Source organism: Agelaius tricolor, unplaced genomic scaffold (assembly GCF_023055355.1).
Source record: "Agelaius tricolor isolate 1412-34295 unplaced genomic scaffold, bAgeTri1.0.p SCAF_3, whole genome shotgun sequence".
Classification (NCBI taxonomy): domain Eukaryota; kingdom Metazoa; phylum Chordata; class Aves; order Passeriformes; family Icteridae; genus Agelaius; species Agelaius tricolor.
In genome coordinates, this window is record NW_027269263.1 from 7,905,015 (window position 1) to 7,932,555 (window position 27,541).

General features: G+C 43.8%; 1 protein-coding gene and 1 long non-coding RNA gene across 3 annotated transcripts in view; one reads left to right on the plus strand and one right to left on the minus strand.

Moving 5' to 3' along the window:
• The window catches only part of STAB2 (stabilin 2), an 83,066-nt gene that overhangs the window by 12,643 nt on the left and 42,882 nt on the right, over positions 1-27,541 (minus strand). The window contains exons 32-55 of the mRNA XM_071422345.1: positions 25,735-25,866; positions 24,542-24,667; positions 23,896-23,952; positions 22,982-23,077; positions 21,658-21,853; positions 20,829-20,924; positions 19,402-19,447; positions 18,296-18,372; positions 16,120-16,245; positions 14,676-14,749; positions 13,271-13,342; positions 11,220-11,339; positions 10,767-10,814; positions 9,002-9,085; positions 8,769-8,915; positions 7,824-7,949; positions 7,444-7,503; positions 6,883-7,059; positions 6,707-6,796; positions 5,356-5,502; positions 4,173-4,229; positions 3,112-3,235; positions 2,007-2,156; positions 159-263 (exon numbers count right to left, since the gene is read on the minus strand). Of these exons, the coding sequence (XP_071278446.1) occupies positions 159-263; positions 2,007-2,156; positions 3,112-3,235; positions 4,173-4,229; positions 5,356-5,502; positions 6,707-6,796; positions 6,883-7,059; positions 7,444-7,503; positions 7,824-7,949; positions 8,769-8,915; positions 9,002-9,085; positions 10,767-10,814; positions 11,220-11,339; positions 13,271-13,342; positions 14,676-14,749; positions 16,120-16,245; positions 18,296-18,372; positions 19,402-19,447; positions 20,829-20,924; positions 21,658-21,853; positions 22,982-23,077; positions 23,896-23,952; positions 24,542-24,667; positions 25,735-25,866 (2,533 nt within the window). The remainder of the gene's footprint in view (positions 1-158; positions 264-2,006; positions 2,157-3,111; positions 3,236-4,172; positions 4,230-5,355; positions 5,503-6,706; positions 6,797-6,882; positions 7,060-7,443; positions 7,504-7,823; positions 7,950-8,768; positions 8,916-9,001; positions 9,086-10,766; positions 10,815-11,219; positions 11,340-13,270; positions 13,343-14,675; positions 14,750-16,119; positions 16,246-18,295; positions 18,373-19,401; positions 19,448-20,828; positions 20,925-21,657; positions 21,854-22,981; positions 23,078-23,895; positions 23,953-24,541; positions 24,668-25,734; positions 25,867-27,541) is intronic.
• The window catches only part of LOC139587788 (uncharacterized), a 234,361-nt gene that overhangs the window by 12,378 nt on the left and 194,442 nt on the right, over positions 1-27,541 (plus strand). For both annotated transcript variants that reach the window (XR_011678491.1, XR_011678490.1), the window contains exon 2: positions 27,202-27,254. This is a non-coding gene — a long non-coding RNA (uncharacterized lncRNA). The remainder of the gene's footprint in view (positions 1-27,201; positions 27,255-27,541) is intronic.

Consider the following 27,541-nt stretch of genomic DNA (forward strand, 5'->3'; position numbering starts at 1 on the left):
ATCAAAAAAGAGGAGACAGTGGGGTGAAGGGAGCAGAGTTCCTAAGTGCTCCTGACATTTTTTGACCCTTTCTGTGTTATCTATAGAAACCTTCTGTTGAACTGCAAGTAGTTTCAACCCCTAGCTCCACGGACAGACTGGTGAGAGCAGGCAGAGACCTAGCTTGGTTTCGCACAGCCGGCCAGTCCATCCTGTTTCGCAGAAACATCGTCCTGTGCCTGAGTATCCTTCATCGCACTGCCCGTTGTTCTTGCATTCACAAGCTGGAAAAGAAACACAGAGATCACGTGCAGAGGGGGAAAGTCTTTCTCTAGAGAAACATCATCATGTCAGTTTAGATACAGTATTGCCCAGAAATCATTTGGATGAGTCTGCCTTCATGGTATTTCGCCATGAGGCCAGTCAAGCAGAGGACCAGATTTTCCAGAGTGGGTGAGCAATTGTCATCCTTGGAGGTTTTCAAGTCCTGACAGGATAAGTCCTGAACAACATGAGTTCAGAACTGACCCTGTTTTGAGAGGGAGTTGGGCTAGAGACCTTCTGAAACCCCTTCCAATCTGAGTTAACCTGCAGTCCTGTGATTTTATAATTGACATTTGTTCAATGTGAAAATGAAAATGAGTATTGACCTGCACAGGAAACTGCATGGAGAACTGTGTCAGGAAAGAGTTAACAGCTGAACTGAAGACCCAGACAAATCAGTCCTAATGAACAGCACCTGTTAATTGTGGGGAGGCCAGAGAAAAACAAGGTGTGTTGAGGGACAGTGCTTGGCTGCTCTGTGGGAGAAGGTCCAGCTGAGTAAGGAAGCCAGATATGAGGTTAGTAAGCTTTTCTGTAAAATGCAGACAAGTTACCTCTAATTTCTTTTTTTAGGGTTTCAAGTATTTTCGTGACAAAAAGCTTTTGGATTCCTTCAGTTTCCTTTTATAGCTGAAGCTTTGCTACTTCTGCCCTCCAGCCTGAGGTGTAATGGTCTGTTTAATCTATAGGTGATGTTTTTCCTCTCCTCTTTGGGCCCTGCAATAACTTCTGTGCTGAATCCTTCCTAAAGAATGATTCATGGCTCTCTGTTTTATAATGTTATGCTGCAGCATCCTTTATGGTCTTGTCCTTCTTCTTGAAATACTGTTGCTGTTTAGAGAAGAAAATTATGTGGGATTTGTGGAACTGATTTTTTGCATCCCTGTCCTGCTGCAAAGAGCCTCACTTGCTGGCTTTTTCACGTCATTTGATTAGTTAATTTTTGTCTGACCTAAATCTACATCAAAAGGAAGGGGCTATAAACATTTTTTTCTCTTAAATTTCATTACCTGGTTTCAAGGTAATGGCTCATACGTTTTATGCTGTGGTGTGCTATAAAGTGAATGAATTGTAGGTAGTTATAATCCTGAGAATCTGTGTCCTAGCCTGTTGTTTTGCCTATAACCTCCCCATAATATGTGCCTCAGGAGCAGCACAGGGTTAGGATGGAAGCATTAATGTTGTAACTTCTTATCTGAAAGGCTTTATGTCAGGAAAACTTTTAAGTTTAAAGGCAGATATTGATCCTGCTCCCACCTAGTTTACTTTTGAAGCTACAGAGAGGTGGATTTTGTGAGCAGTTGCTTGTCTGTCCCTCTTCACAAACAGCCCTCACCTTGGCTACTTTTTTCCAAGTAGCACATGGCCTCCTTCATTGCTTGAGGAACCATGTTACTAAAATCCTCTCTTAAGCTTTATGGGGATGGAGGAGAAAGCTGTGCTGTAGCTAAAACCACTTGTTGCTGGAGGCCCTTGCTTCTTTTCTATTGCTGATGTACAGCGTAAGAGTAGGAGGTCCTGTGCAGACATAGCCCTGCAACCTCTGCATGCCCTCGTCTCCTCCTCCTTTCTGAGACCTTGTGCCGCGCCCTGGCATGAGGAGGCACTCGGGATGTTCAGAGGGCAGCTTTCCTTGGCTTGCTCAGAAACCCCTTGCTGGCAGAGCAGTTCAGTTTGGCTGTGGGAAGGGAGCTGAGACGTACGCCTGCAGGTGAAGCCGTATCTGCCCGGCAGGCAGAGCTCGCACGCGGTCCCGTTGAAGCCGCCGCTGCAGCGGCACTCTCCCGTCCCCGTGTACCCGTCATCACAGGAGCCGTGGCCATTGCATGGGGTCTCTGGGCCCCCTGGGCAAGCTGAAAGGTTGGAAAGGAAAAGTGGCTCTTTAGCTCAGATGCATGTTTATTCGTTGTCACTGTTGGTTCTCTAGTGTTCTGTAAAACTCATGGAGCGGGGAGTGCCTGTAAATGCCTCTCTGCTGAGGTGTGTAAAAGTGGCTGGGACACCTGGGACTATTGTGAGCCCTGTGCTCTAAATTCCTTGATACACTTCCACAGCTCCCATCAGAAAGGTGCTGAGGATCCTTCCAGCCCTGACTTGTGGATGCTGTTATCTGGCTGCTTGCTCGTTCAGACCCATCTGTGAATGGCACTTCCAAAATCAATTCTTGAGTGTCTCTGTGGGTCTGTGTGCTGTCAGGGTGACCCCAAAGGCCCCACATGCAGGGGATCTGCATTTGTCTCTCTGTGAAACCAGAACAGAGCAAGCTGGCAGGGCTGTGTGTGGCTGGACCTATCTGCCAGCAGAGATCTTGGCCCCAGTGCTGCTCCCCTGGCAGGTGAAGGAGAACAGTCTGGAAGTGTGTGCTAACAAACTGCTGAGATGAAGCCTGCCAAATCATCTCCACCTGTTCAGAACTACAACTTCTGAGCTTACTCTGCTGATGAATGTGCTTGCCTGTGGCTGAGCAATTATGCACTGGTTCTCAGGTGTGTGCTGGTGTTGCTGTGTCGACCTGAGTCTGTGTTTAAAGGACTTTCAGCTGGTGACCTGCTCAGCAGGACAGCCTTTACTCTCTGTAGCACTCCCCTGCTATCACCATGGAGTTTTAAACTTGCTCTAAATGCGGAGAGATAATCTGAACTGAAGAAGCACTTAACACCTTGTGCTCTTCAGCTCTTTCAACCAAGCTGCTTCATTTCGTAACTGGTCTCTCCTTATCCCAGTTCTCCCAGTTTTGCCTGCTGGCTGCTACACAGCTGTCCTGGGGAAGGGGCGGGCACAGGGTGGCCGTGTGGGTGGGAATCCTACCTTGGCAGTCTGGCCCGAAGTAGCCCTTGCAGCACTTGGCTACGTGGATGACCATGGAGCAGTTCCTGCGGCACCCGTCCCTCCGCAGCCCGTAGGACTCGTAGGTGCACCACTGGATCCCTTCCTGCGGGCCGCGAGTGGCAGCACGGAGAGAGGAGGGGGAGCACACAGCAGAATGAGCGCTGCTGAGGGGAGTTTGGTTTATCCCTCTTTAAATTGTAATTTCTGATGGACATTGAATCAAAATGTGACTTATGAAGAGGGCGGGTGGGAGACCCCCACGCTCTCTGACTCCTGACATGCTAGGCAGCATTCCTGGGAGTGCAGGGGCTGCTCTGGAGTCACCTGAAGCACTTTTACACTGGGTGCTGTGTGAGACCAACAAGCACCCACCACCACCCTCATGTTTACCCAGGGACAGCTTTGTCACTTGTTATAGATGGATAACGAGATGATTGGCTCTTTCTATATATTAAGAAAAGCTTTAGTGCTGTATAACATAATAATCTATGTTATTGTAGTTTAGATGTCCTCTGTTCTCCCCACAGTTCCCTTTCCCCCCAGCCATCAGACAGCCTGGGCTGTCTAGGACAGGTACAAAGAGGCTGCACAGGTGTCCCTGGCATGGGGCAGTGGGGAATGGAAAAGCTTGGGGGTGCTTAGGGGGGCAGCATGGCAACACCTGACCTCCAATCCAGTTACAAGCAAGCATCTCCACTGATCAATGGCAAAGAGGAGCTGACTGACAGACTTTGGGAGGGCTGGGCTGGCTGATGCAGCCCCCAGGGGTGTAAAAGACTGAGCATCCATCTTGAAGATGAACCAGCCATGTGAGGGCAGTTCCCAGCACTGCAGCCGTTTCCTTATGTAGTCCTTTAATTGTATTTTTGTTAATGTTTAATAACCCTTTTTAAATTTTCAAAGTGAGCAGTTGTTTCTCACAACTTAATAGTGTGGTAGAACTGTCAAAAGTTCTCTATTTATTCTAAGAAATTTTTTCTGGTTTGAAGTATAGAGAAGAGCATGTTAGTCTGCTTATGTGTGAGATTTGAATGCTTTACCTTTGGTTTTGTCCCTGGAGGGCATTTAGAGTTACTGAAACAGCTAGCACAATGCCCCTGGAAAAGGGAAAAAAAAGTATATTAAAATAATGGCTACAAAAGGCTATTTGACTTGCACAAAAAGTCTGTTTTATGAGAGCAGAAAAGGTAAAGCTTATTGCACTTAAAAATTAATAGAAAACTGTGGAGGAGTAAGAGAGGAGAGTGACAACAAAATAGTTGCAATAATTTAGTGCTGCAAAAATGCAAGAAAATAGTTTTGATACGGAATATAGGTTCTGGAAGAGGAAACTGGCCTGGGTTTACAGAAGGAGGGACGAGATGATGCATGTTCTTCAAACAAATATTGATGTCATCTGTATTAGACCTGGATGTCTAATTTAGAGTACAGAAAAACGTTTGCTTCTCAGGAACTGCTTATGAGATGTGAGGAAATGGTATCTGTTTAATTTCATTTAATGACATCATAAACAAAAGGCAACTTGGGAGGATGGGATATCCACAATTGTTGGTTTTATAATTGAAATACATGTTCTGAGAAGCTTTTTTAAAGACTGATTACCTAAAAGTTCTTTTATTTCTAGGAAATTTTTTCATACTTTCAAGTTAAATTGAAGTAAACTTGGTCTTGAAACTGTTTGAAGATGACTTTCAAAATTTCCCATTTGTGAGACACATCAAAACTTCCTCCACGCTAACAGTGCCTGTTCAGGTGTGTTAAAAACAAGAAATGTCAGAGACTGAGCCAAAATAGGCAGCTCTCAATCTTGTGTCCTTCATACCCTGTGCTGCTGGAGTAGCAATGCTGCTCTTTTTTTAATAGGGAGCTTTGTAAATGTGATCTCTATGGACAAACCTGAACTTCCACTAATTTAAAAGCACGACAGAATGATTTGTCCTTGCTCGAATTTTTGCTTGCAAGTTTTTTTTTACGGTCTTCAATGGAACCCCCTTGTCCTGCGTGCTGCTTTGGGTGGATACGGGATGTGTGCTGTGCACCTGTGAGGCATTGTGCTGCACTCCTGAATCTCTCTGTGCCCAGTGCAGCAGATGCAGCCAGCCTGCAGCAGAGGGGCTTTTCCTGGCAGGAGTGCCAGAGCTGCAGGGGGTGTTCCCCACTGGAGGCGCACATTGGGGCCTGGCTGCGTGTCTGTCGGGCTGGGGGACCCCGCGGGGCACTGACCGTGATCTCCATGGTGAGGAAGCTGTCGCAGCGGCCCCCCAGGCTGGGCTCTGTCAGCAGGCAGCTGATGCCGTAGGCGACGCCGCCGTCGAACTCCAGCTGCCGCTGCACCACCTTGCACTGCCCGTCGTTCAGGAAAAGGGCGCCCTGGGAGAGGGGGACAGGGCAAGTCATGAGCTGCTCCTCCTCCTCCTTGGGGTCCTGCCCTCTGTAGGAATGCTCTCAGGGCGAGGTGGAATGTCAAACTATCCTGTCAGTAAAACTGATGGCTATAGGGGCTCAAACCCAGTTTTGGGGACTCTCTTCCTATGGGCAGATGTGTGTCCAGCTCTGGAGTTCCCAGCACAGGAAGGATGTGGACCTGTTGGAGCAAGTCCAGAGGAGGGTCATGAAGGTACTCAGAGGGCTGGAGCACCTCTCCTATGAGGATGGGCTGAGAGAGTTGGGTCTGTTCAGCTGGGAGAAGAGAAGGCTTCAGGGAGACCCTAGAGCACCTTCCAGTCCCTATGTGGGGATATGTGGGAATTGGAGAAGGATTTTTAGCAAGGGCATGTAATGATAAAACAAGGGATAATGGCTTTAAACTGAAATAGACTGGATTTTGGGAAGAAAGTCTTTACTGTGAGGTTGGTGAGACACTGGAAGAGAGTTGTGGATGCCCTATCCTTGGAAGTGTTCATGGCCAGATTGAATGGGACTTTGAGCAACCTGGTCTAGTGTAAGGTGTCACTGTTCATAACGGGGGGGTGGAGCAAGATGATCTTCAAGGTCATCCTTGAAGTCTCCTTCCAACCCAAATCATTCTATGATATCTTTTTTTTTTCTGAAGAGGACACAATATGCCAGTCCTAAAGTCACAAATTTATCTTATGTGTCTTTAGACTTAGATGCTTACCAGGTATGATCTGATACATTTTACAAGAAAAATGTGACGTTGTTCTGGTTTATCAGGCTATGTGTGCGCCTGCAACCTTAGTTTGGACATGCTTACACACCAGAGTTGGCATGCAGAGGCTGCATTCATGGGGTTCAAAACCAGGCTCTTCCTAGTGGTTTTGCACTAAGAAAACTTCTACTACTGTAGAAGTTAAAGTGTGCTGGTATTTCAGTTTCAAGGTGACTGAGAGCTGGTTTGAACAAATAGCACCTTACAACAGAGCAAATGGCAGCTCCAAAAAGTCCTGCAAACCCTACAGTTTGCTGAATCTGGTGCTGTGGCTCTTGGCATGGAGGGGTGATGACCAACAAAGTTTTGGTGCCACTGACCCTGCCTGGGGGCTGAGTTTGGGCTGCAGGAGCTGATCCTGCAGCAAGAGCGAGGAATAAACGTGCCAGCAGAGCGAACACTTACGATCTCCCCGTTATCCCCACAGCTCACAGTGAGGTTAGAGCCCTGCAGGGTCTTCAGTGGGGTGGAGCTGGGGAGCTGGTAGGCCAACACCTGGGAAAGAAAAGGAGAGCTGCACAAGTCTGGGCTTACAGTGTGTGTTCTGCCTGTGGAAACGCTCCCAAAAGGCAAGGGCTTACCGCAGCGTCGCGGACGATGTGGAACTTGAGGTACTGCACCAGCTTGTTGGTGTTGGACTTCTTGAAGAGGAAGTCCTGCTGCTCCTGGGACAGCCCACGGATGGCTGTGTCAGTGGGCCAGAAGAGTGTGACTGGTTTGTGAATGGGGTCATTGATCAGCCCCAGCAGGTTGTTCTTCTGCAACACAGCAACAACAGAGCCATTAATGCCCTGTCCAAAGTGACACTGACCCTGTGGGGTGAAAGTCAGGTGGAACTGGGGTGTGGTGCTCTGTGGGCTGCCTGCAAATAGCTTGACTTTAATAATGTGTGAGTTGAACTTGATGTGCAGTAGGACAGAGCTGAGTGGGGAAGGGAAAGGTGGCTGTGGGTCTGCTTGACAGCCCCAAGCTCTGAGGGAGTGTGACTGGTGGTGAGCAGGGTTCTTGTGTACTGTATGGTGAGCCCTTTGGCTCTCCTGATCAAAATCCCGCCAATGATGACATGTTCTCTGTGTGTTTTTGTCTTTAAAAAAAAAAATTTACAACCTCTCCCCAATGGCTCCTGTCTCTTGTGTCCTTACCTCTAGCAAAGTGCTGAACAGAATGTACCCATGCTTGGCTGCAACCATTTTAAGGCTTTCCTACAAAGAAAGAAAAGTCAGTAATTTACCTAAGAAGTAAATAATTTGGGTATTAAAAAAGTAGATAAGAGCTTGCTTTTTCCTGTAAGTCACTTTTTGTTATAAAATCAAAGCTGCTGTAAAAACCCTCTGCAGAAATCCTCTTATACTGTCCTTACTTATCTGTGATTCTGGTGAATTTGAAATATAATATTTATTTGTTTTTATTTGTTTGTATAAGGTCTTTTTAGTGTCACTTTTTTGTTGACTTACATGATTTATATATCTGATGGTAACTGTGGAAACCCCCTGGGTTGGCAATGATGATAAGCTGCACATACCTTCTTGAGGGGGAAATCCTGCATCTGTGAAGGGACCAGGATTTGGTTTATGACATGGATCACACCATTTGTGCCAACAGTATCACTGAGCACAATTTCAGCTTTGTTGTTCAAAACCAGCGAGTTCTGGAAAGGCAACATAAGTATTTTTTTCTGTGAAAACTTGTAGGAAAGTGAGGCTGATGCTGAATTTCTTTGATATCATGAGCCCAGACCACCTTTTTTTTGCAGCAAACAGTACTTGCAGCTTTGTTTGTTTTTTCAAACTCTCCTCATGCTTGTAAAGCCAGAGTCTGAGGATAAAATTGCTTGTGTCAAAGCAAGGGTTGTAGAACTTGACTTTTGGAATACCAAGTAAGTGCTGAACTCTTCACCTGAACAAGCAATCTTAGCTAAAAGTAATTTATTTGTTTTTGTGCATCAGAGGGGGAAAGGAAACTGTTGCCATGACATTTTCTGAAAAATCCCTTTGCATGATTTTTCTCCCGAGAAGCTGAGAAGCCTCAGAGGGAAAGAAAAACAATAATTATCTGCTGCTGTGGAATGCAACAGGTGCATCTTGGATTGGTTCATGTTGGTTGTTTCTCATTAATGGCCAATCACAGTCAGCTGGCTCGGACTCTCTGAGAGTCACCAGCTTTTGTTACCATTCCTTTCTATTCCTTGCTAGCCTTCTGATGAAATCCTTTCTTCTATTCTTTTTGTATAGTTTTAATATACAATTTTCTTTTAATGTAATATATATCTTAAAATAATAAATCACCCTTCTGAAACATGGAGTAAAGATTCTCATCTCTTCCCTTGTCCTGAGACCCCTGTGAACACCACCACGTTTGGTGACCCCAAGTGAAGAAAAATTCCACAGAAACCATTGAAATTTTTAAAAAGGTGAATGAGAGCGGACTGCTTTGCTGTTCTGTTCCCTGTCTCTCCATGTTTGGTTACCTGGGAGTAGCTGATGTGTATGAAGTCACCCTGGAGAGAGGTGATGTTGGTGATGGCTGTCAGGTCCTTGTAGAGCAGGCTGGCACAAGCCACCATGTGGTACCGGAGCACCTGAGCCATCACTCCTTTGGCAATCCAGTCCTTGACCTGCAGTGGGGAATAGGGGGGCTGAGAAACAGCTGGGCAAGGCATCTGAAGAGAAAATCTCATTTGTTCTGAGCCCTTTTACTCACCCGTGGGTCGCTCTTCAGTATGTCTGTGTGAGGGACAAACAGGGTGAAAGGGCCAGGGCCTGAGATATCTCTGATGGACAAGGCCTGCCAAATGGAAGAGGAAAAAGCAGCAAAGAGTTAATGCATGTGATGCCACACAGTGACAGGGACTGCCCTGTGGAGGGCAGGGTGGTGCCTGCAGCTCCATTGCTGCCACATGATGAGTTCCCCTCCCTGCAACACAAGGGTGAGAGAAATTGCTCGTGTGGGCTCTGACTCCTAACCTCGTCTGTCACCTTTGCCCACAGGTATTGGATACAAGATTTTGTCTTATAGCCATGTCTTCATCTCCTCTGAAAAAAGAAACAGGAGATGAGGGAATTACATTAATTACTCTCAGGAATACAAATGGACCTGGCCTATTGCAGGCACTTTGCAATGACCTGTCCTGGGGTGACTTTATGATGCTTGTATCCCTGATCGAGAGCTCTCTTAAAGCAAGAGGAAGCCACCTGTCTACCATGGTAGCAAAACTGCAACTGGATTATAGATCTTCAGGTTAGCAGGCCAATATACAGGTCTGTTCTGCCTTGAGGTAGAGATTAAACAGGGAGTTGCTGTCACCAGTCCCAAAAAATCAGTGAGAGCTGGCTGCATGCAAGACACAGAGCACCCTGTGATGTTTCAGGGAGGCAGCTGAAATTGTTGCCTTTTGGAGATGCAGAAAGGGTAGTAAATTGTAGGGGGATAGAATAAAGGAAAATAAAGGTAGTGTAGACAGTAATCTCACCCCTAAGGGGTTGCAGCTGGGCCAATTATCAAAGATTAGGAACAGGCCTGACTTTAACAGGCCACAGCTGTAACCAATGGGAAGAAGAGTGCTATAAAAGGGTGGGGTGGCTGGCTGAGAAGGGAACTGGAGTCAGTGGCTGCTTTGTGAAGAAGAAAGAGTCAGTGCTCTGAGGAGCTGCCCATGAGAAACACCAAGGTATGGAACTTTTGTGACAGGAGACAACAGTATGGAACCCCTGCAATAAGATGACAGCAGTAAATGAGGGGTATATTCCTGCTTCAGAATTCACAAGAGATGTGCTGGCAGATCCCAGACTGTGAATGGGTGAAAGCTTCAGTTTTATGCCCAGTCTGGAAGTAGACACAGCTCTCTCCATAGAGAGCAATAGGCACAATTTTCCCAGGCCTTTTCCTGGGGAAGGCTGTGAGAAGATCAGAGAAAAGAACAAGAAACAATTCTTATCTCCACTTGCTGCTCAACCTGTTGTTGAGCACATGTGGAATGTGTCATGGAAATTTGTTTACCAAAGGGTGATTTCTTAACTGGCCACTGGTGATGGTGTTTGGATTGATTGACCAATTGGATCTGTCTGTATTGGACTGTCTGTAAGGGTGATGAGCTTCTTAAATAAGTATAGTGTAAGATAGAATAACAAAGCAATTGATCAGCCTTCTGCACTCATGGAGTCAACGCTAATTATTACCTGGCTGGGGGCCTGTGATGACATCTGGAGGCCTCACCTTTCTCTGGCACTTCAGTCTTGATCATTAATAGGTCATTAATACTGTTTTAGTGACACTTAATAGCTTACATTACAGCATCTCAAGTATTAGAGACTGACAATCCAAATCCAGTCCCAATTACACTGAAGGAAGTTGTTGCATACCAGGTTCTTGTCTACTTCTCTCTGCTCTACAATTTTGGAGGGGAGAAAAAAGGATGAGAATCCCCCCAAAAAACCCAACAAACCCCAACCACTCAACCTTTGCTTACCTCTAAGTGAAAATAAAACTTAGATGTGTTGGAGTTCCTCAGAAGTTCCTGCAATTAAGAACAAGACACTGTAACAATGCTGTGAATCTGAGGCAACATCTGTGGGGTGCAAACAAGTGCAGCACTCAGGCAAGAAAGGGAACTCCACGTTTGGAGTAAGTTCTGCATATCTGTATTGCTTCTGTCCTGTTCTTACCTTACTCTGCCAAACAGCAGGCTTCTTTGGAACCTAAAACTCCCTAATACTGCAATGATTTTCCATTAGGGTTTTTGTTTGTTTTGGCAGTTAAAGTTATCTGCAGCATCCTGCTCCTATCCCTGGTTTCTTGGATTGGGATAACTTCAAATTCCAGGGTACAGCTTTGTCCAAGAAAAAAGTGATGTGTTTCAACCATTGTATTAACTAACTATGGGAAGAAAAATAGGGGACAGCAAACATGTGAAGCACTTTACCTGGAAGATGTTGCCTCTGCACTTAAATCCATCCCCAATGTAGTTGGGTTTGCAGGTGCAGGTCCTGTCTGTCAGCTCAGTGTCATTACAGATGGCAAATTCACTGCAGCCTCCATTATTCTTGTAAGGGCAAAGTTTAAAATATATAATTCCTTCATTGCCAGGTGTGTAAAACAATTCCAATTCACCTTTCCCCCCCATTTATATAATTCAGAAAGGTTTAATCGCAAGATCTTTCTGAAACCACATCTTGCTGGAACATCTGATGGCATATATTTTCTTCCAAACATTAAAAAGCATTTAGGATTTATAAAAAATAAGTCTCCTTGCACGCAGAGGACTTAGTTTTGATTCCCTCCTTAATGTATTTAGTTCATGATGCTGCGAGGAAGCAAAATATTTGCATGCAACTCTCACTCTGCACCTTAGGGATGAGTCTTAGCTTCTCTGCCAATGCAGATCTATTTTTATTATTTTTATATAAATAAATATATAATATAGAAATAATAAATATATAATAATATATTATTATTAAGGGGAACTATTTACACACTGTAAATCACTGGGATGGTGCCAGGAGCCTGAATTTATGGAGGAGCATAGCACAGGACTGTCTGATGGCCCAGGTCAGCTGTAACAGGGACTTGCCTTGTCCTTGTCTCTGAAACATCTCCTGTCTGCACCTGAGTCCAGCATCAGGCTTGGAGCAGTGGATGCATCTCACCCAGCTCTGCCTCCAGAGAGCTCCCCATGCTAAACCAAAGCATCCCTCACCCAGGAGCAGCTGTGGGGGCTCATAGCTCTGCTCAGTCACAAGTACGTGCTCCTCTGTTACAACCTCAGCTTGCAAATAAGTTTTTATCCTGGGCTTGAGATCAAATTGGGGGAAATTGAAAAGCTTTCTTTGTTTTTTTTTTTTTTTTTCTTCTTGTTTGGTGGTGTCCTTTCTGTTACTGATCGTCTCAGGGATCCTTTCTCATGGGCCATGAGAGGGAGCAGAAATTCCTTTGGGAGCTCCAGTGGGGCCTGATGGGTCAGAGAGACACCTGGCTGTAAGGAATGGGTTTGGGTGGATTTCCTGTGGGTTTGGCTTGGCTTAGGCAGAGCCTTGGCTACCTGTGAAGCTTTGCTGCACAGAGGCTTGGTCATTGTGCAGCCAGGCTAGCCTCTGATATGACATTGATGCTCCTCAGGATGATCTTGATTTTTAACTCATAGTTAGCCTGGCATAATTAGTCAAGTGGAATCAAAGCTGCTGGAACACAGCACAGGAGAAAAGCAAGAGAATTCAAAATCATAGGCAGCAATGGCTCATAACTTTAAACTCCCCTTCCTCCAGGTTGTGTTTTTGCCCTTGCTCTTTCATCTCTGCAACCTTTCAAGGTCTGAGAGGCCAGGCTGGGAGGGTGAGAATTGTTGTTGCTGTGCTCAGAGCACAGAGGATTAATGTTCACAGAAGAGTGGATATGTCCCTGCTGCAGCTTGCCAAGAGGCAGAGTAGTACAGCTGGTGCAGAGAGCCACACTGGCTGCCAATATGGGGCGTGCAGCGTGTGAGCCAGCTTGTGCTAAACAAATGGGGCTGATTTTCAGCCTGCAGTGACAAGTGAGGCACAGAATGGGTGGTGCCATGGCATGTCCAGGGTTGGGTGTTGTGGAAGGAAATGGATTTGTTGGATTTTTGTAGGAATTCTCAATGACAAATAATTTGCTGACTTAGGTTTTGGCACTACAGACCAGGGTCTGTTTTTCTGCATTGAATTTGAGCTGAGGTATTTAAGACTGAATTGATAGGCCATTAAAATAATAGATAGTCCAGGCCCTCCCTTATGTTATGTCCAGGCTGCAGTTGGGGAAAAGCCTTTCCTGCATCTTTAGTTTCTCCCATAGTGAAAGCACTAAAGCTGAACCAAGAACACTCAAAGATTAGCCAAGTTAATGTAAATAGATTCTTAGCACACCTAACTTCGTTTAGAATGCATACAACTCCCAAAAGTGTAATTACAATGATTATAATGAGATCTGAAATTGTCTCCTTAAATGGATACTCACTTGTGAACACAGACTGATATAGGTGCAGGTTTTGCCATCTCCAGAATATCCCTTCAGGCAATTACATACTGCCTATGAAGCAAAATCAGAAAACAGGCATACATGGAAAAATGATTGATTTTTTTTTTCAACACATAAATATACAGTTTACTTTTTTTCCAGATAATTTCATTGTGATACGATGTGGAGTTTATTAAGTTAAAAGTACATTATGTCTCCCAAAACAGTTTCCTGGCCAGTATGAGTAACCATAGACTGAGATTGGGACGTAATATTTTTCATAAGGCTCTATCTGCCTTTTTTTGCCTATCCATCTCTGGTGTGTCTGTCCTCTCTGCTGTCCTGTTCATTTGAAATGACCCCTCTGACATCTGCATGTTATTGTCTTGCTGACAAAACAGGCTAAACCCTTAATTTATTTCCCTCATGTTTTTTGCATGGGTTGGTATTCCTCTCTCATCCCTTTCCTTCCCCTGTGTTTTTTTTAAGTGATGAAAAGTAGCTTCAAAACACCTGGAATTGTGTGTTACTGGCAACTTCCCATGCAGTGGAAATGTAGCTGACATTTTCTCCTGGTTACTGTATTTTACATTTGCAGTTATCACAAAGATGAGAAATAGTTGCAAAGAAATGAATTATGTTCTCCAGTTCACTCATAATTGTTCTGAAATTAGAATGTACATTTAATATGTCGGAGTTTGAAACTTCAGTGAGATTTCTGCAGCAGAAATAAAACTGGGAAGTAGAAATTAAACTGGGAGGGAGTCTAATAGTAGTGTTTGTGTATTTCCTGGATGAGTGAGAGCCCTAGAGAAAATAGATGCATTTGTATCCTATAACTTTGCCATGCTGGGGTTTTGTAGTGGAGGTTGTTATTACTCTGATGTTAATTACATTCTCATAGGTAAGGAAGAATAAACAAACAGGTTGTAGCTACTACTTCTAGAGATCAGCAGGAGAGTGAGTGGGCTCCCTATGCAAGAGCTATGGTTTGGGACATTTTGTTTCCTTGTGGATACATCTGAACAGTGAAGGAAGAAGAGCTAGTCTAAAATGGATTTTTTTTCCATGAACAGTTTCTATAACAATTACAGAAACATCCTCTAGCAATACTTTCAAACTTACAGCTTTTCACATCAAAACCTCTCAAAGGAGAAAAACAACCACTTGAAATAGCAAAACACTGCTTTCCTCTGCAGTTCTGGATTTCTTTCACTGAAGTAGATTTTTTTCATGTTTATCTGTACTCCCCCTCAAATGCCTTCTTGAGAGAAGCACATACTTTTCAGAATTGTTATGAAATTCAGTTTTCTACTTAAAAACAAAGTTGACATGGGGAAATCTTTCTTTACCCAACAATAAACACTTGACTAGGCCTATTTTTCTTCACTAACAAAGTACTCACTTGATTGGGTCCAGTCTGCGTGCATTCTGCATTTCTATCACATCCACCATTGTTCACCAGACAAGGGTTGATTTCTTTATAAAACAGAAACAGTATAATAAAGAGAGAGTAATTCTGAAAACCCAAGGAGAATAAATTTTAAGTAAAGCATACTAGGAATGCAGATTTATGACAAAATTCATCCCCTCAGTTACTTGGTCTGGGTCTACCTCGGTCTAGGTCTTCAGTTGTCTTGGTGGAGGCTAAAGCACTGCCAGCAGCATTTCTGAAACCAACCCTGGGGAGGTGTTGTACGGTATCTAAAAGTCTGTCTGTAATGGTCAGAGGAGTGTGTGTATTAAGCTGCTGGAGATGGGGTTATCCTTGCTAGGGGTAGATGATGTTTGATAATTTTTGGTGCCACACCACACTGCTGCAGGTGCATGGTGTGCCAAGTAGTACCAGCCCTGTGGCAGGGAAAGTTGCCTTTGGCATCAGGTGATGTAGTATCAGCCAGCTGCACTTGTGGGTCAGTGTGGGAGGAGGAACATCCCCCTAGAGGAAGCCTCTCTCCTGTTGTGAAATACAAAGCTGTGTTTCGTGTCAGGTACATGCAGCCAACGTGTGTGTTTGTGATTGTGATATGTGTGGAGACCAACCATGGGACAGTTGAGAATTCTAATAATAACTGAGGAAAGTAAAGCATGGAAGAAGGCCTTTGAACCCATCTTTTGTTTGCAATTAACCTTAGTTGATTTAGGAGCATTGGAATTAAAGTGTTAAGGATGTTGCTTTTTGCTTGTAGTTAAGCCTTAAAGAGTTTTGCAATAATAACCTTTTGAAGTATAATTTTAGAATATTGCTTGTATCCTTGAAACTATAGCTTTGGAATATATAAAAAGGAAACATGCTTATCTCATGCCTTAACAAAACAGAGAAAAGCAGCTGGAGAAAGGAAGATGAACATCAACTCAAGGATTAATAGTTTTGACCAAGGGAAGCTGGATATCACTGTTATAAGATTTATAATCCTTGTAATTAAAAGGTGGACCCACATCTGGGGAGCTGGACTTCACCAGATGGGATTCATCTTTCTTCTTTTGGAAAACAGACCGCCACCATCTGGGATCCTCCTTTTGAGAAACATCCTGAGAAAAACTAAATCACAATAGTGTAAAGAATTGTGACATAAAAATTGGGAATAGAAACTGCTGATGAGTAAAAACTGGGAATAGAAACTGCTGAGAAAGCTGATGAGTACCCCTGTAAATACCTGTAACCCTCAACTATCGGTGTGCAGTTGGAGGGAAAACTTCCCCGACTTTACCCAGTGCTGTATTGCTCATACTTCACCATATTAATTAATAAATTGGTTGCTGCTTGAACATTGGCCTAGCCGAGCTTCTGATTTGTAACGCTGTGGCTTTGCAGTGTGATGCAGAGGCAGGGCAGGGTGTGTGCTTACCCAGGCAGACGATCCCGTCCCCCGTGTAGCCGGCGCTGCAGACGCAGGCTCTGTTCCCCGGTGTTGTTCTCCTGCACTCTGCCTTGGAGGAACAGCCCCCGTTGTTGCTCCCACAAGCATCAATAGCTGAACAGGGACAACAGCAGAGATTAAACCAGTGTGCTGGACTGGCTTCTTGCTTCTCATGATTATCTGTCTCCTTTTTTAAAGGATTTATGTGGAAACCAGGGCACTGGGAATATTTCTCTGCTCTGGGGTGCCCTAACCCCCAGGGGAGCATTGACTTTGACCCTCATTCATGGAGAAAGTCTCCTGGACTTCAAGATAGACTGGAACCCACAAAAGTGTGAAATAGATTATAGAGAGTAGTGTAGGTGTATCACTTGGTGAGAAATTTAGGTTTTAGGATTTTTACTATGTTGTGGATGGAAGTAAGATGGAGGGCACAGGGGGTCATCCTGAGTTCCTTCTTCGTGCTTCTTCTTCCTTCTTCTCCATGGGTTTGGGTGGCATTTTGTAATTGGGCAGAAAAGTCTGCATTGGGGGCTCTGTGGGATCAGTTATTGGGTTAAAAGGGAAAATAATCTAGGTGTCAGTTCTTAATTGGATAGTTTAGTCTTAAAAGACCTTGTAGCAAGAGATTGTTGGCCATTTTGTGGCTTCTAATGAAAAGCTGCTGAACTCACAGTAGTGAGACTGTTTTACTGATAATAAATAATAAACATCTGAGTCCAAACATGAATTACTGTCTCAAGTGCCTTCAATCCAGACCCAGAGAAACTGACAACTGGTACCCCCACAGATTTACTAACATTTTTTGAATGAGTCTTTCTGAATTAGGAGGCCACAGATTTCAGTGGTGCCAGTTATTTAATACATGTTATTGTTTCCAGAGGGAAAGCTGAAATGGTGTTTCTAATCTGGAATGTTAGAATTCATCCAGGACTGACTTTCAGTAACTTTCCATCTTCCAATTCTGCCCATTTCAACAAAACACCAAAAAAAAAGAGATGAATGTTTGTGTTCATCTCTAGTTTAAATAGCCATTTAAGTGTTCCCTGAGCTTGACATTTTCTGCAGACAGATCATATAACTTCTCTTGCAGGAGGCCTAGAGTATAATACCACCTAGCCCTGCTGTGACAACAAGTCTGGGTTCTTATTCAGATGGATACTCATAATGTTACTCCAGTTTTGGATGAGCTGGATGCTCACAACTTGAGAGCAGGAAGGGAGGGAGCCTGGTCTGATCTTCAGTGTGACCCAAATCAGCCTGAAATTTGCCTTAAGTTTTGCTTCAAATGACCCTAAATGGCTCTTTCATCAATTTCAGGCCAGGGAGTTGATGTTTTTCTGCAACTAGAGTCGCTATGGGTGATCTGTGTCACCCAGCTCTTCCTGCCCATGGGGAATTGCCCCCACAACAGATTAAAATGGATTTGTCTGTTTTGTGCCAGAAGAGAAAATGATAACAGGCAGAGTAAGAGTGGCAAAATCTGGGATTAGGATGCTGCCAGCCATTGTGAATAAGTAAAAAAATAGGCCTCTGTCTGAAAAACATTAGTATTTTAATCAGTTAAGAATTAAGAAAAAATATAATTAATTATGATTAGTGTAGCTGGAAGCAGTCTGTTTTGGATAACCCATATTTTTGGAGGAACATCTGGAGTAAGGTGCTATTATCCCTTTCTGAGGGTCTCTTAAATCTCTCTAGTCTAAAGAAATGGATTTTGCCACACCAGAAATCTGAGCAAGTTCAGAAAGCTGAGGAAGTGGTTGAGCTATACAGCTTCCAATAGCTGGAAGTGTTATTGTGCCCTGAATTGGCCTCTCTTTGCTGGGCTTTGTTGGGAAAGGGAGTAAAAGTCACAAACCAGGTTTCATTACTCTGCAAACAATGGGGCTGGGGTTGTGCACAGCATGTTCCCTTTTCTCTGCTCTCCCTGAGCACAATGCCACACAACTTGGAGATTTGGAGCCCTTTGTTTGCCGTGAATCTGCACCTGTTGGGCTGCTGTTTGTTGGCAACAATTCCTGTTTTTTAACTGGTGCATAGGGAACTGCTCATCTCTCACCAGCTCTACTGTGACCAGAGACTGCTTCAAGCATTCTTCTTTGGTTTCTTTTTTAATTTTTTTTTTTTAATTTTTCAAAGGGAAGAAACAAAGTTCACTTGCCTGTGCAGAATGTCCCGTTCCCCTCAAAGCCAGCTGCACACTTGCAATAGGCAGTGCCATTTGATAGGAGGAGGCAGCTAATGAAATAAAAGGAGGGAGGCATCATTTAACAGAGAGGAAAAAAAAATTGGGCAGGTCTTTTGTATAGCCCTTGTTTTGTGGCTGTTTCTGAAGGTAATGTTGCATAGAAATAACAAGGCATTTAACTGTACAGTAAGAGGTAGCTAAAACCATAAAAATGGACCTAGCTGGACCAAGCTTTTCAAATATGTTTTGGATGTATTATTTTAGGTATTAGAATTCCATGCTTTGGTGTTTGAATATCCTATTTTTTTGTGCAGAACTAGAGAATTTGTATTTGTACAAAAATCTGTGCACAATTTTTGTCTGTGTGCACCCAGTTTGGAGGGATACAGCCAGCACAATTCATCATTGCCCCCTACTCCTGCCATGCCTGCACCTCTCCTCAGACCTACAGGTGTGTCAATGGATGAAAAATACACAAGACTGCTTCTGTCAGAAACACAGTCTTGATTCCAGAATGTGTGGGGTCCCTATGAGCAAATTTGAGAGCGTAGTTTTGCCAAAAAATCCTGGTAAAATATTGCTGCTGTGAACTGAAGGTCACAAACACACAGGGGAGAGAATGACCTACATCTGGGAAAAAGGGGTTTGCCCCTCAGGTTTCTCAGCTCTTAGAGAAGAGCTGTGGCTGAAAATGAGGAGCCTTTCCAGCCAGTTTTCCTTGGGTTTCTTTGAGATGTCTTGACTTGTGTAAATCTTGCTGCCTGGTCAGTGGTGAGGGGACAGCTGCACTTCAGTAAATGGCTCAGTGGGGCTCACTTGCTCCTCTGAAAATTAGTTAGTGTCCCAATATTGGTGCTGGACTGGTGAGAGCATTTTTTTGTTGTTGTTTATATATTTTGATACGAAGAGAGGAGACATTTGAACTTTCTGGCCTCTTCACCGCATACATTAGATTTACATTGCTCCTTATCTCTGAGATATGCTGCTGAGAAGCCATGAGCAAGGTGGACTTGATTTTTGCCTTGCAAGAGGTGCCCTTTTTCTCCCCTCTCCTCTAAATGAGTACATTTCATACGTACTTAGCACTGGTGTGGCACGAGGCGTTACATGCATCATCTTTGATTTCTGCAAGTGGAAAAAAAAAGAAGTAGGGATCAGAACCTTTTGGGTCAACATCCTTCTAGTTTTAGAGTCATTTGTTCCCACCATGTGGAGCTGGAGGCTGAGTTGTGTGACAGACAACTGTGCTCTCAGTCTTGATAGAGGCTCTGTGGCATTCACGTTTTTTGAAAAAATTCTTTTGCTTAGGATTTTTCTCTTGGGAAGCTGAGAAGCTTCAGAGAAAAAGAAAGCAATTTTTATTTCACTTGTTTTTCTTGTGTTTTGCTTTTTTAGTATGTGTTTAAAGATTGTTTACTTACAAGTAATTGTTGTATTGGATTTTAGTGTGAGTTGTTTTAACTCTTTGGCCAGTCAGAGCCAAGCTGTGTCAAGACTCTAGAAAGAGTCACAAGTTTTTATTATTATCTTTTTAGCATTTGGTAAGAATTCTTTCTGTATTCTTTAGTATAGTATAGTATTTTTAATCTACTATAATAACATAAAGTAATAAATTAGCCTTCTGAAAACATAGATTCATCATCCCTGCCTTTGTCAGAGCTTCCCAACAAATACAATAAGACTCCACCTGGAGAGTCTGTATAGATCAGTGGATGCCACTTAAATGAATTTGCAAGGAAGAGTTGTGTAATATTGCCAGGAAAACATTTCACCTGTTGTCATTTACCTGTATTTAGTCTGGTGAGTCTTGTATAATACTAGAATTATATAAGGGTAGGTTTTCTAAAGGAGCTGAAAGTTTTCCCAGAGCATATATAGCAACCTTCTTACAAAACTGTAATTATTATTAATTTTTTCCCTGGGGAAATTTAAAACTGATCTTGAATGCTATTGTAAATGTACTTGTAAAATTTTTAAATTTCTAGGGTTTTCAAAACTCTAGCTAGAGTTTTGAAATAGTTACCGAGTACATTTTAATTATGTATAAATAGAATATAATGTGATTGGATATAGAAGCTGTATTAAGCCAGCACAAAATGATTTATTTGCTAATTATTTTTTATCGCATTAACAAGAACATAATTTAATATCTGGTGTTGTGTAGCTAAATCAACTTTTAGAGGCACTTGAGATGTTTTGATCTGAGGGTCAAAATGTGCTGGGTAATCCTGCTCTGGAAAACATATAGCTTTAATAAATGGGATATTTTTTTGGGGCAGATAGAGGGTGACACAGGTAGAGAATTGGCAAAGTAAGCATTTCAGTGTCACCAGTGGTGTCTCAACCAGCTCTCTAACAATGCAGTAATTAATTGCCATAGCACAGGAATGTGACCCACACTTCACTGCACGTGGGAAGCTGCACTGGGATCTGATTGTGGCTCTAGTTCTGTCCTTTTCTGAAATGCTCACCTTTTCCCTCAGAGGAAAAGAGGCAGGACACTCACCAGCGTCACAGGTCACTCCTCTCCAGCCAACGTCACACTCACAGGAGCCATCCCCGTCGATCCCGCTGCTGCATTTCCCATGGACACAAGCGCACACTGTGGGAGAGATGGGGACAAGCCGCTGTCCCTGGCAGTGTGGCAATGTGGGCAGCAAGGGGCAGGAAGGACAGCAGGGGTGGCCCAGACATCACCTGCTGATGGCACCTTCTGCTCTGGGCTATTTGAAGAACGGCGCTGTCTTGTGCCCTTTGGTTTCTAATTATTTAGCAATAACTCTAAATGCAAGCTGTGCTTATATTGCCTCTATTCCCAAATACAGGGTCTGAAACTGTATATTAATGGGAAAGAATTGGTGGAAAATAGCAGTGCTACAGAGGATGGTTCCTGCTAGATTCTTTTCTGAGTCCGTGGTGTGACAGAGTAGAAAGCCCTGTAGAAAGCCTTTTCTACTGTTTCAGAGTAGAAATTTCCAGCCTAATGGGGGAAGAAAAGGGGTTAATGATGTTTTTAAGCCTATTAGGAAGTGCTGTACCTTTCTGGAACGTGGACTGAACATGGTTAGAAGATAAAAGGGGAAGGTTTGGACCCGTGGATGGGTCTTGCTGACTTCTTTTCTAAGTCTGTGGTGTGACAGAGTAGAAAGCCCTGTCTCCAGCCTAGGGATTAGAAAGCAAACCCCATAATGGGGAAAGAAAAGGGGCTAATGATGTTTTTAAGACTATTAAATCTTAAAAGGTAAGCACTGCCTATTAGGAAGTGCAGTACCTTCCTGGAACCTGGTTAGAAGATAAAAGGGGAGGGTTTGGGGTGTCTTTGGGGGGCTGGGTACCTTGGTCACAGCCTTGGCCGTATCTGCCCTGGCTGCAGCTCTCGCAGGCCGTGCCCACGAAGCCCTCCTGGCACTGGCAGGTGCCCGTGCCGTTGATGCCATCCAGGCACACGCCGTTCCCGAAGCAGGCGCTCCCGGCTCTCCCTGGGCACGGCTGGCACTGCGCGCCGAAGAAACCCGCGCAGCACTCCCTGCTCTGCAAAGGCAGAAATGCTGTGCCGAGGGACAGGGGCAAGCAGGGAGAGCTGGGTTTTTACAGGGGCTTTTAGGGATAGGGAAAGAGGGGTGGGTGTGTTTGGGTCCAATCCAGCTGGCTGTGCACCCCAGCCCACACAATCTCACATGGACAAAAGGCGAAAGACAAGAAGCGCTCTTCTCCATGTGGGGATAAATGTCCTAAGCTTATTTCCAGGAGACCCACCAGATGGAAAAGAGGCTCTCCCCTTCTCATGGGGGACTTTTAAACCCAGGGGAAGGGGGGACAGAGGAAAAGGACACAGCCAAAGGGATACAAGTGAGGAGGGCTGAGGAGAGGGGTAAAGGGGTAACCCAGGGAGAGACCCCCAACGCTGACACTTGTGGGGGGAAAAGGGGAAGACCATGTGGTGATAGGGTACAAATCATGTGAACAGTGCAAATTACCAAACACCCAGTGCAAATTATCAAACACCCAGTGCAAGCAACTAAATAACTATTCAGTGCAATATAACAAGGGTGGGTTTATATTGGGTATTAGGAAGAACTTATTTACTGTGGTGAGGCACTGGAACAGGTTTCCCAGAGAAGTTATGGGTGGACCCATGCCTGGATGTTCAAGGCAAGGTTGTGGAGTGCTGTGAGAAACCTGGTCAAGGGGAGGATGTTTCTGCCCATGGCAGAGTGGTTGGGACTAGATGAAGGTTAAGGTCCCCTCCAACCTAAACTAGTCTTTGGTTCTGTGATTTTTAGCAGTACATCAGCTCTGCTGGTCTGTGACCACACTTCTCAATGTGCCAGGACACTGGCTGACACTGCCAGTCCTTGGTGGGACCCAGGTGCCCTTCACCACTGCAGGGAGAGGTGGAGAATTGCTAGGGGCAAGCAGAGGTTTACCCTTCCCAAGCCTGTGCTCCCTCTGCACCACTGGCCATGCAGAACTTTGTGTGCTGCAGCTATCACCAGTCTTTAACCTTCCAGTCTCTGCTGTGTCCAGAATAAAGGCCAATAAATATCCACTCAGGAGCTGCCTTGACCTGCTGTGTGTGCTTAGTGGGGATGATGAGGAGGATGAAGCTCAGGGGAAGGGGGTTCCTGGTTTTTACCATAACAGAAGCAGTGAACTCACAATGATGGTTTTGGCACACTTGGGCTTGCAGCCAATCTGGATGGTGTACTGTCTCATGTGGTTTTCTGTGAGGATACAGTACTTCTTCACCCCTGCCTGAGCAAATATTGGAGAAACAGGTGCACTTCTGAGTAATATTGATTAGCTAGATTCAAATGTGTTAATAAATGGGACGTTAAGTTCATGCATGCTGTGCACTGACTCACACATTCACAATTAAAATGAAGGAAATACTTTTAGAAATAGAAATGAACATATGATCAGTTTAACTTAGTGTCTTGTGGTGTTTTAAAGATATCTAAAGTTGTCTTTGCTCAGAACCAAACAGATACTATTCAAAAGTTTTATAATTTTTTTTTTCATTTTTCACATTTTCCGACTTTTCTAATTCTTCTTGGAAAACTGAGTTATGAAGTTGTGCAAAAACAGCTGTTGAAAAATTATCTTCTAGGTCTGAACAAAATTGGGGAAAGATTGTTTGCTGAGGAAACATTTTGATCTCAATATACACTTGTGTGAGGAGATTGAGACAAGAATCCATCCAGCAGCTCATTGTAAAGGAAATGTTAATGAGTTTGTTTGTTTGGTTTTTTTTACCCATGAGGAGTTAAATTTGGTTTTACCAGTTTTTTACTTTGATGAGGTGGATGGGACTTAAGCTGCTTTGGAATACCATTACTGGCATAATTAATTTTAAAAAATAAATAATAAAGGGAAAGATATTTATGTAATCCCAATGGAGAATCTCTGAGGTCAGGGTGGATTGAGTCTCTTGACTATAAGCAATGTATGTAGCAGGCTGAGATAACTGATACATATTTTGGTGAAACTGAGACAATTATATTAAAAAATAGGATTAAATGCATATATAATCAGTTTTGATATGACCCTAGCATTAATGAAAAAATACTTACAATTTCTTTTGTTCCTGGGGGACAGCTTGATGGGTGAGAACAAATTCTGCACTTCTCCTTATGCAACACAAATGAGAGGTGGTTAACAGACTGTACAGAGCTGCAGGCAGGTTGTTTCATGGGAAAAGAATGATTTCCAGCCACACTTCTAAATCTAGTGCTTGAGGTACATGATCAGGATAACCCCTTTGGTAAAGAGGGTGAGGGAAGCTGTCCTGCTCAGCAAGGAAGAATATCCCTGTGAGTGGCTCTGTGGGGACACCCTTCTCCCAGGGGGAAGAAGGAAAGAACATTTGGTCATTTTTTATTTGCTCTTCTGAAGTGATGCTTCCCACTTTATAAACAAGTGGTCTGGTTATGAAGATGTATTAAATAATGCATTACTAATATTATCTGAATATTAGAGCTGAGGAATTTCTTATTATTCAGCTACTCTGACTGCATTTTATCCAGGCTGTCAGAACACTGATTTCAGGACCAAAGTAGTCTTAAGAGATGCTAAAAGCCCTGGTAGGAATATCCTTTGTGGAAAATGTGTGCATTCCTTGCTGGGAAGTACTATCACATATCCTATACTTTTGAGCTTTGTTTGGCTGTGGGTTTCCCTGAGGGGCTTTAAGGTTCTCTATGAACTTCTGTCACTTACAATGATCACGGTATTATTGATATCACATCTGTTCTTCTGGATTTCCAGCACCTTTCCCAGTCCATGAATAATTCCTCTGTCTGTGGCAACATTTGCATAGCTTATAGGAGCATCATTTATGTACAGCTGCAAGAGACATGCAATCAGTTAGAGACTAGCAGGGGTGTCCCATGGCTCTGTGCTAGCCTGAGCATTAGAAGATGGAAGAAAGAGAAAAATGTGCAGGGGTCACCTAAGGAAACCAGCAAAGGGTTCCCCAAAACTCACTCATATTCCAGTTGCTGCATTTAACTGCTTCACTGCCCTGGAGGGCAGGGGATGGCTTGCAGCCTGTTAAAACTTGTGAGCAACAGGATTTGGCAGAGCAGCTTTTCCCAAGGGGGGGGGGGTAAAAGCTATGAAGAAGGAGCCTAAGACATGCCAAAAGGTGAGTTTGCTGTGTCTGGGGGATGTGGGGCTTCAAGGAAACCCTAACAGAAGCTGCTCTTTTAAGGAGGGGGCTTCCATCATCTCAGTGCTACCCCACACCCTCATTGTGCCCTCACCAGCAAGTCCCACTGTAGGTGCTTTGTTAAGGCTCAGCAGTGGGCAGAGCAAACAGCAGGGCTGAAACTTCTGTAGAAGCTTTCTATCTTCCTTTGCCTATGCCCACAGGGACTTCTGGGACAGAGAAGGAGGACCAAGCTCCCTTCCTGGCCCTGTCTCTTAATCTTGCTCTGCCTGATTTTTCCATGAGTGGTATTGAAAGGCAATTCATCTTTGTTGAACAGTACTTTGAGTTGTTAGGATTGAAAGTGGAGTGAACCCACAGAAAACAGAAATTATAAAACTAATATTATAATAAAGTTTTATTTGAAGTTTTATAATTGAGGGCAGGTTTCTAATAGCTCTTGGAAGTCGGATTAATGACTGCTCTGGAATTCAGGCTTGAAGCTGCTAGAGACCAATACCTAAAATTCAATTTTAAATGTGAACAGCACAACTGAAATCAAATTCAATCAAAGATAACTTCAAGGGTGATTTTAAATTAAGCAGGCCTGAGACAGGCCTTGCATTTGAGTGACAAATTTTGTGCTGCTGAGTCACAGAAGCTAACGAGGGATGCAGAGCTCCTTTAGACTCCATGTCAGTTTGAAGCTGGATTTGTAAAAAGCAGGAAACCTGTTTCTCCCAGCAAGTGCAGACAGCAGTACCTGGCTGTTGTGGAGGAAGAACCCAACCTGGTAGGAGAAGCCCAGCATGGTCTCCCTGTGCATGCCATTGTGCAGGTTGTTCTTCAGGAGCTTCTCATCCAGCACAACGTGGTAGCGGATTTGGCCTTCATCCTGCCAACACACAATTGCATTCTGAGTTACCTAATAAAGATGGAAAACCTCCTAGGTATAGCATTTTCCAAAGAGTTTAGGCCAAACAGAGATTGCCTGAATTTAAAGAGAAACTTCTCCAGTGGGTAGGTTATTTCATTTTCCCTCCTGTAGTCAGCCTGCATTCTTGCCACAATGAAAATGTTTTTGACCATGGAGGATGAAAGGCTACTGAACTGGGAGGAGCAAGGTTTGCTTGAGCCTGTAGTGTGTTTCTGTGCATAGGGCTGGCAGCTGAATTCAGGGAAAAGTCAGGTGATTTTTAGGACCCTGAACTTCATGGGTTCATTTGACATGAAGGGTTGTGTATTCATGAGTGTGTTTTTATGGTCTTTCCATGCCTATTCCTTATTCCTTTGGGAATCCCTGAATAACCTATAGGGGAATAAACTGTGATGAGTGTTTAGAGTAATTTTTGTATCTATTTATATTTTCATATCTATATATCTATATATATATAATCTTTAAGGGCATCCTCAGTCAATAAAGACTACTTTTAATTGTCTATAATTGAAAACTTTTCTATGCCTGGTTGGTAGAGTGCATTCATATTCACTATACAATGATGAAGTTACTTTCTATACATCAAAATTCGGTGTGGGTTTCCCAAGGCTTTTCTAGATCTTGTTCTGAAGCAGGAGGCTCCCAGAGCTCTCCCTGACTAGGAGGGGGGAGCAGAAGCAGGATGTGTTGGTGAGAGATTGACCAATGTGAGAGAAGCTGGAGTGTTTGGGGAGTTTAGGAGCTGTCTAGCCAACAGACAGTGCAGCTGCAACTTTGTCTTTACAATAAAAATGTGCTTCTGGGAAATCCTGTTGCCCACTGTGCCCTTATCCTGAATCTCCATGCTGCTGCTGCTCCTTCAAAAGTGTGGGAGAGCATGAAGCATCTTCAGGATGTGAGATTTGTGATGTTGCCTCGCTGTGCCTACAGAGTAAAAGAGTGGCCTTGACATCTCTTAGGGCTGGCCTTGTTCCACAGATTTGGCAAAATATATTTGCAGATGAGAAAGTGGGAATTAAGATAGAGCTAATCTCCATCAGTTTCCAGCCCTATTTAATCTCCTGACCTTGAGGAATTGGAGGAAAAGCTAACACTGATCCATCTTGATTTCTGTCTTTAATCGCTAGCAGAGTTAGGACATTTTACCCCCATCAGGGCCAAGAAATGGGATCTTCTCCCTGCACCAAACTCTTCACTCTGTAGCAGAGTTCTCCCAAGTGTTTCACTAAGTGGTTAAGCCTCAGGCAGACTTAACCTTATGGTTGTTTTTTGATTTTTATTTTCTTTTCTCAGATTACCACATCAGGCAAGGTTGGAAGGATGGAAGAAAGACTGAAGAAACATTGGTGAGTAGTGGAAATGAAAATTATTTTTCTGCATATGTGTGTAATCCATATTTACTGGGACTGATGCCTCATAGGAATGTGTCTCTCAAAGTTTATTAGAAATTCTTCTTGTAGTGATGTGGAAATGATGATGTGACAAGAAACAACTAAAAGGGTGTCCAAAAGCCATCTGAGCAGATGGAGCTTGATCACTTGTAAATGTGGGACATTTGCAATGGCTCTGCTGTTGTTGGTAAATGGTTTGGGATGAGTCATGTGAGCCCTGTGCTCCTCAGCTTCCTGACTGT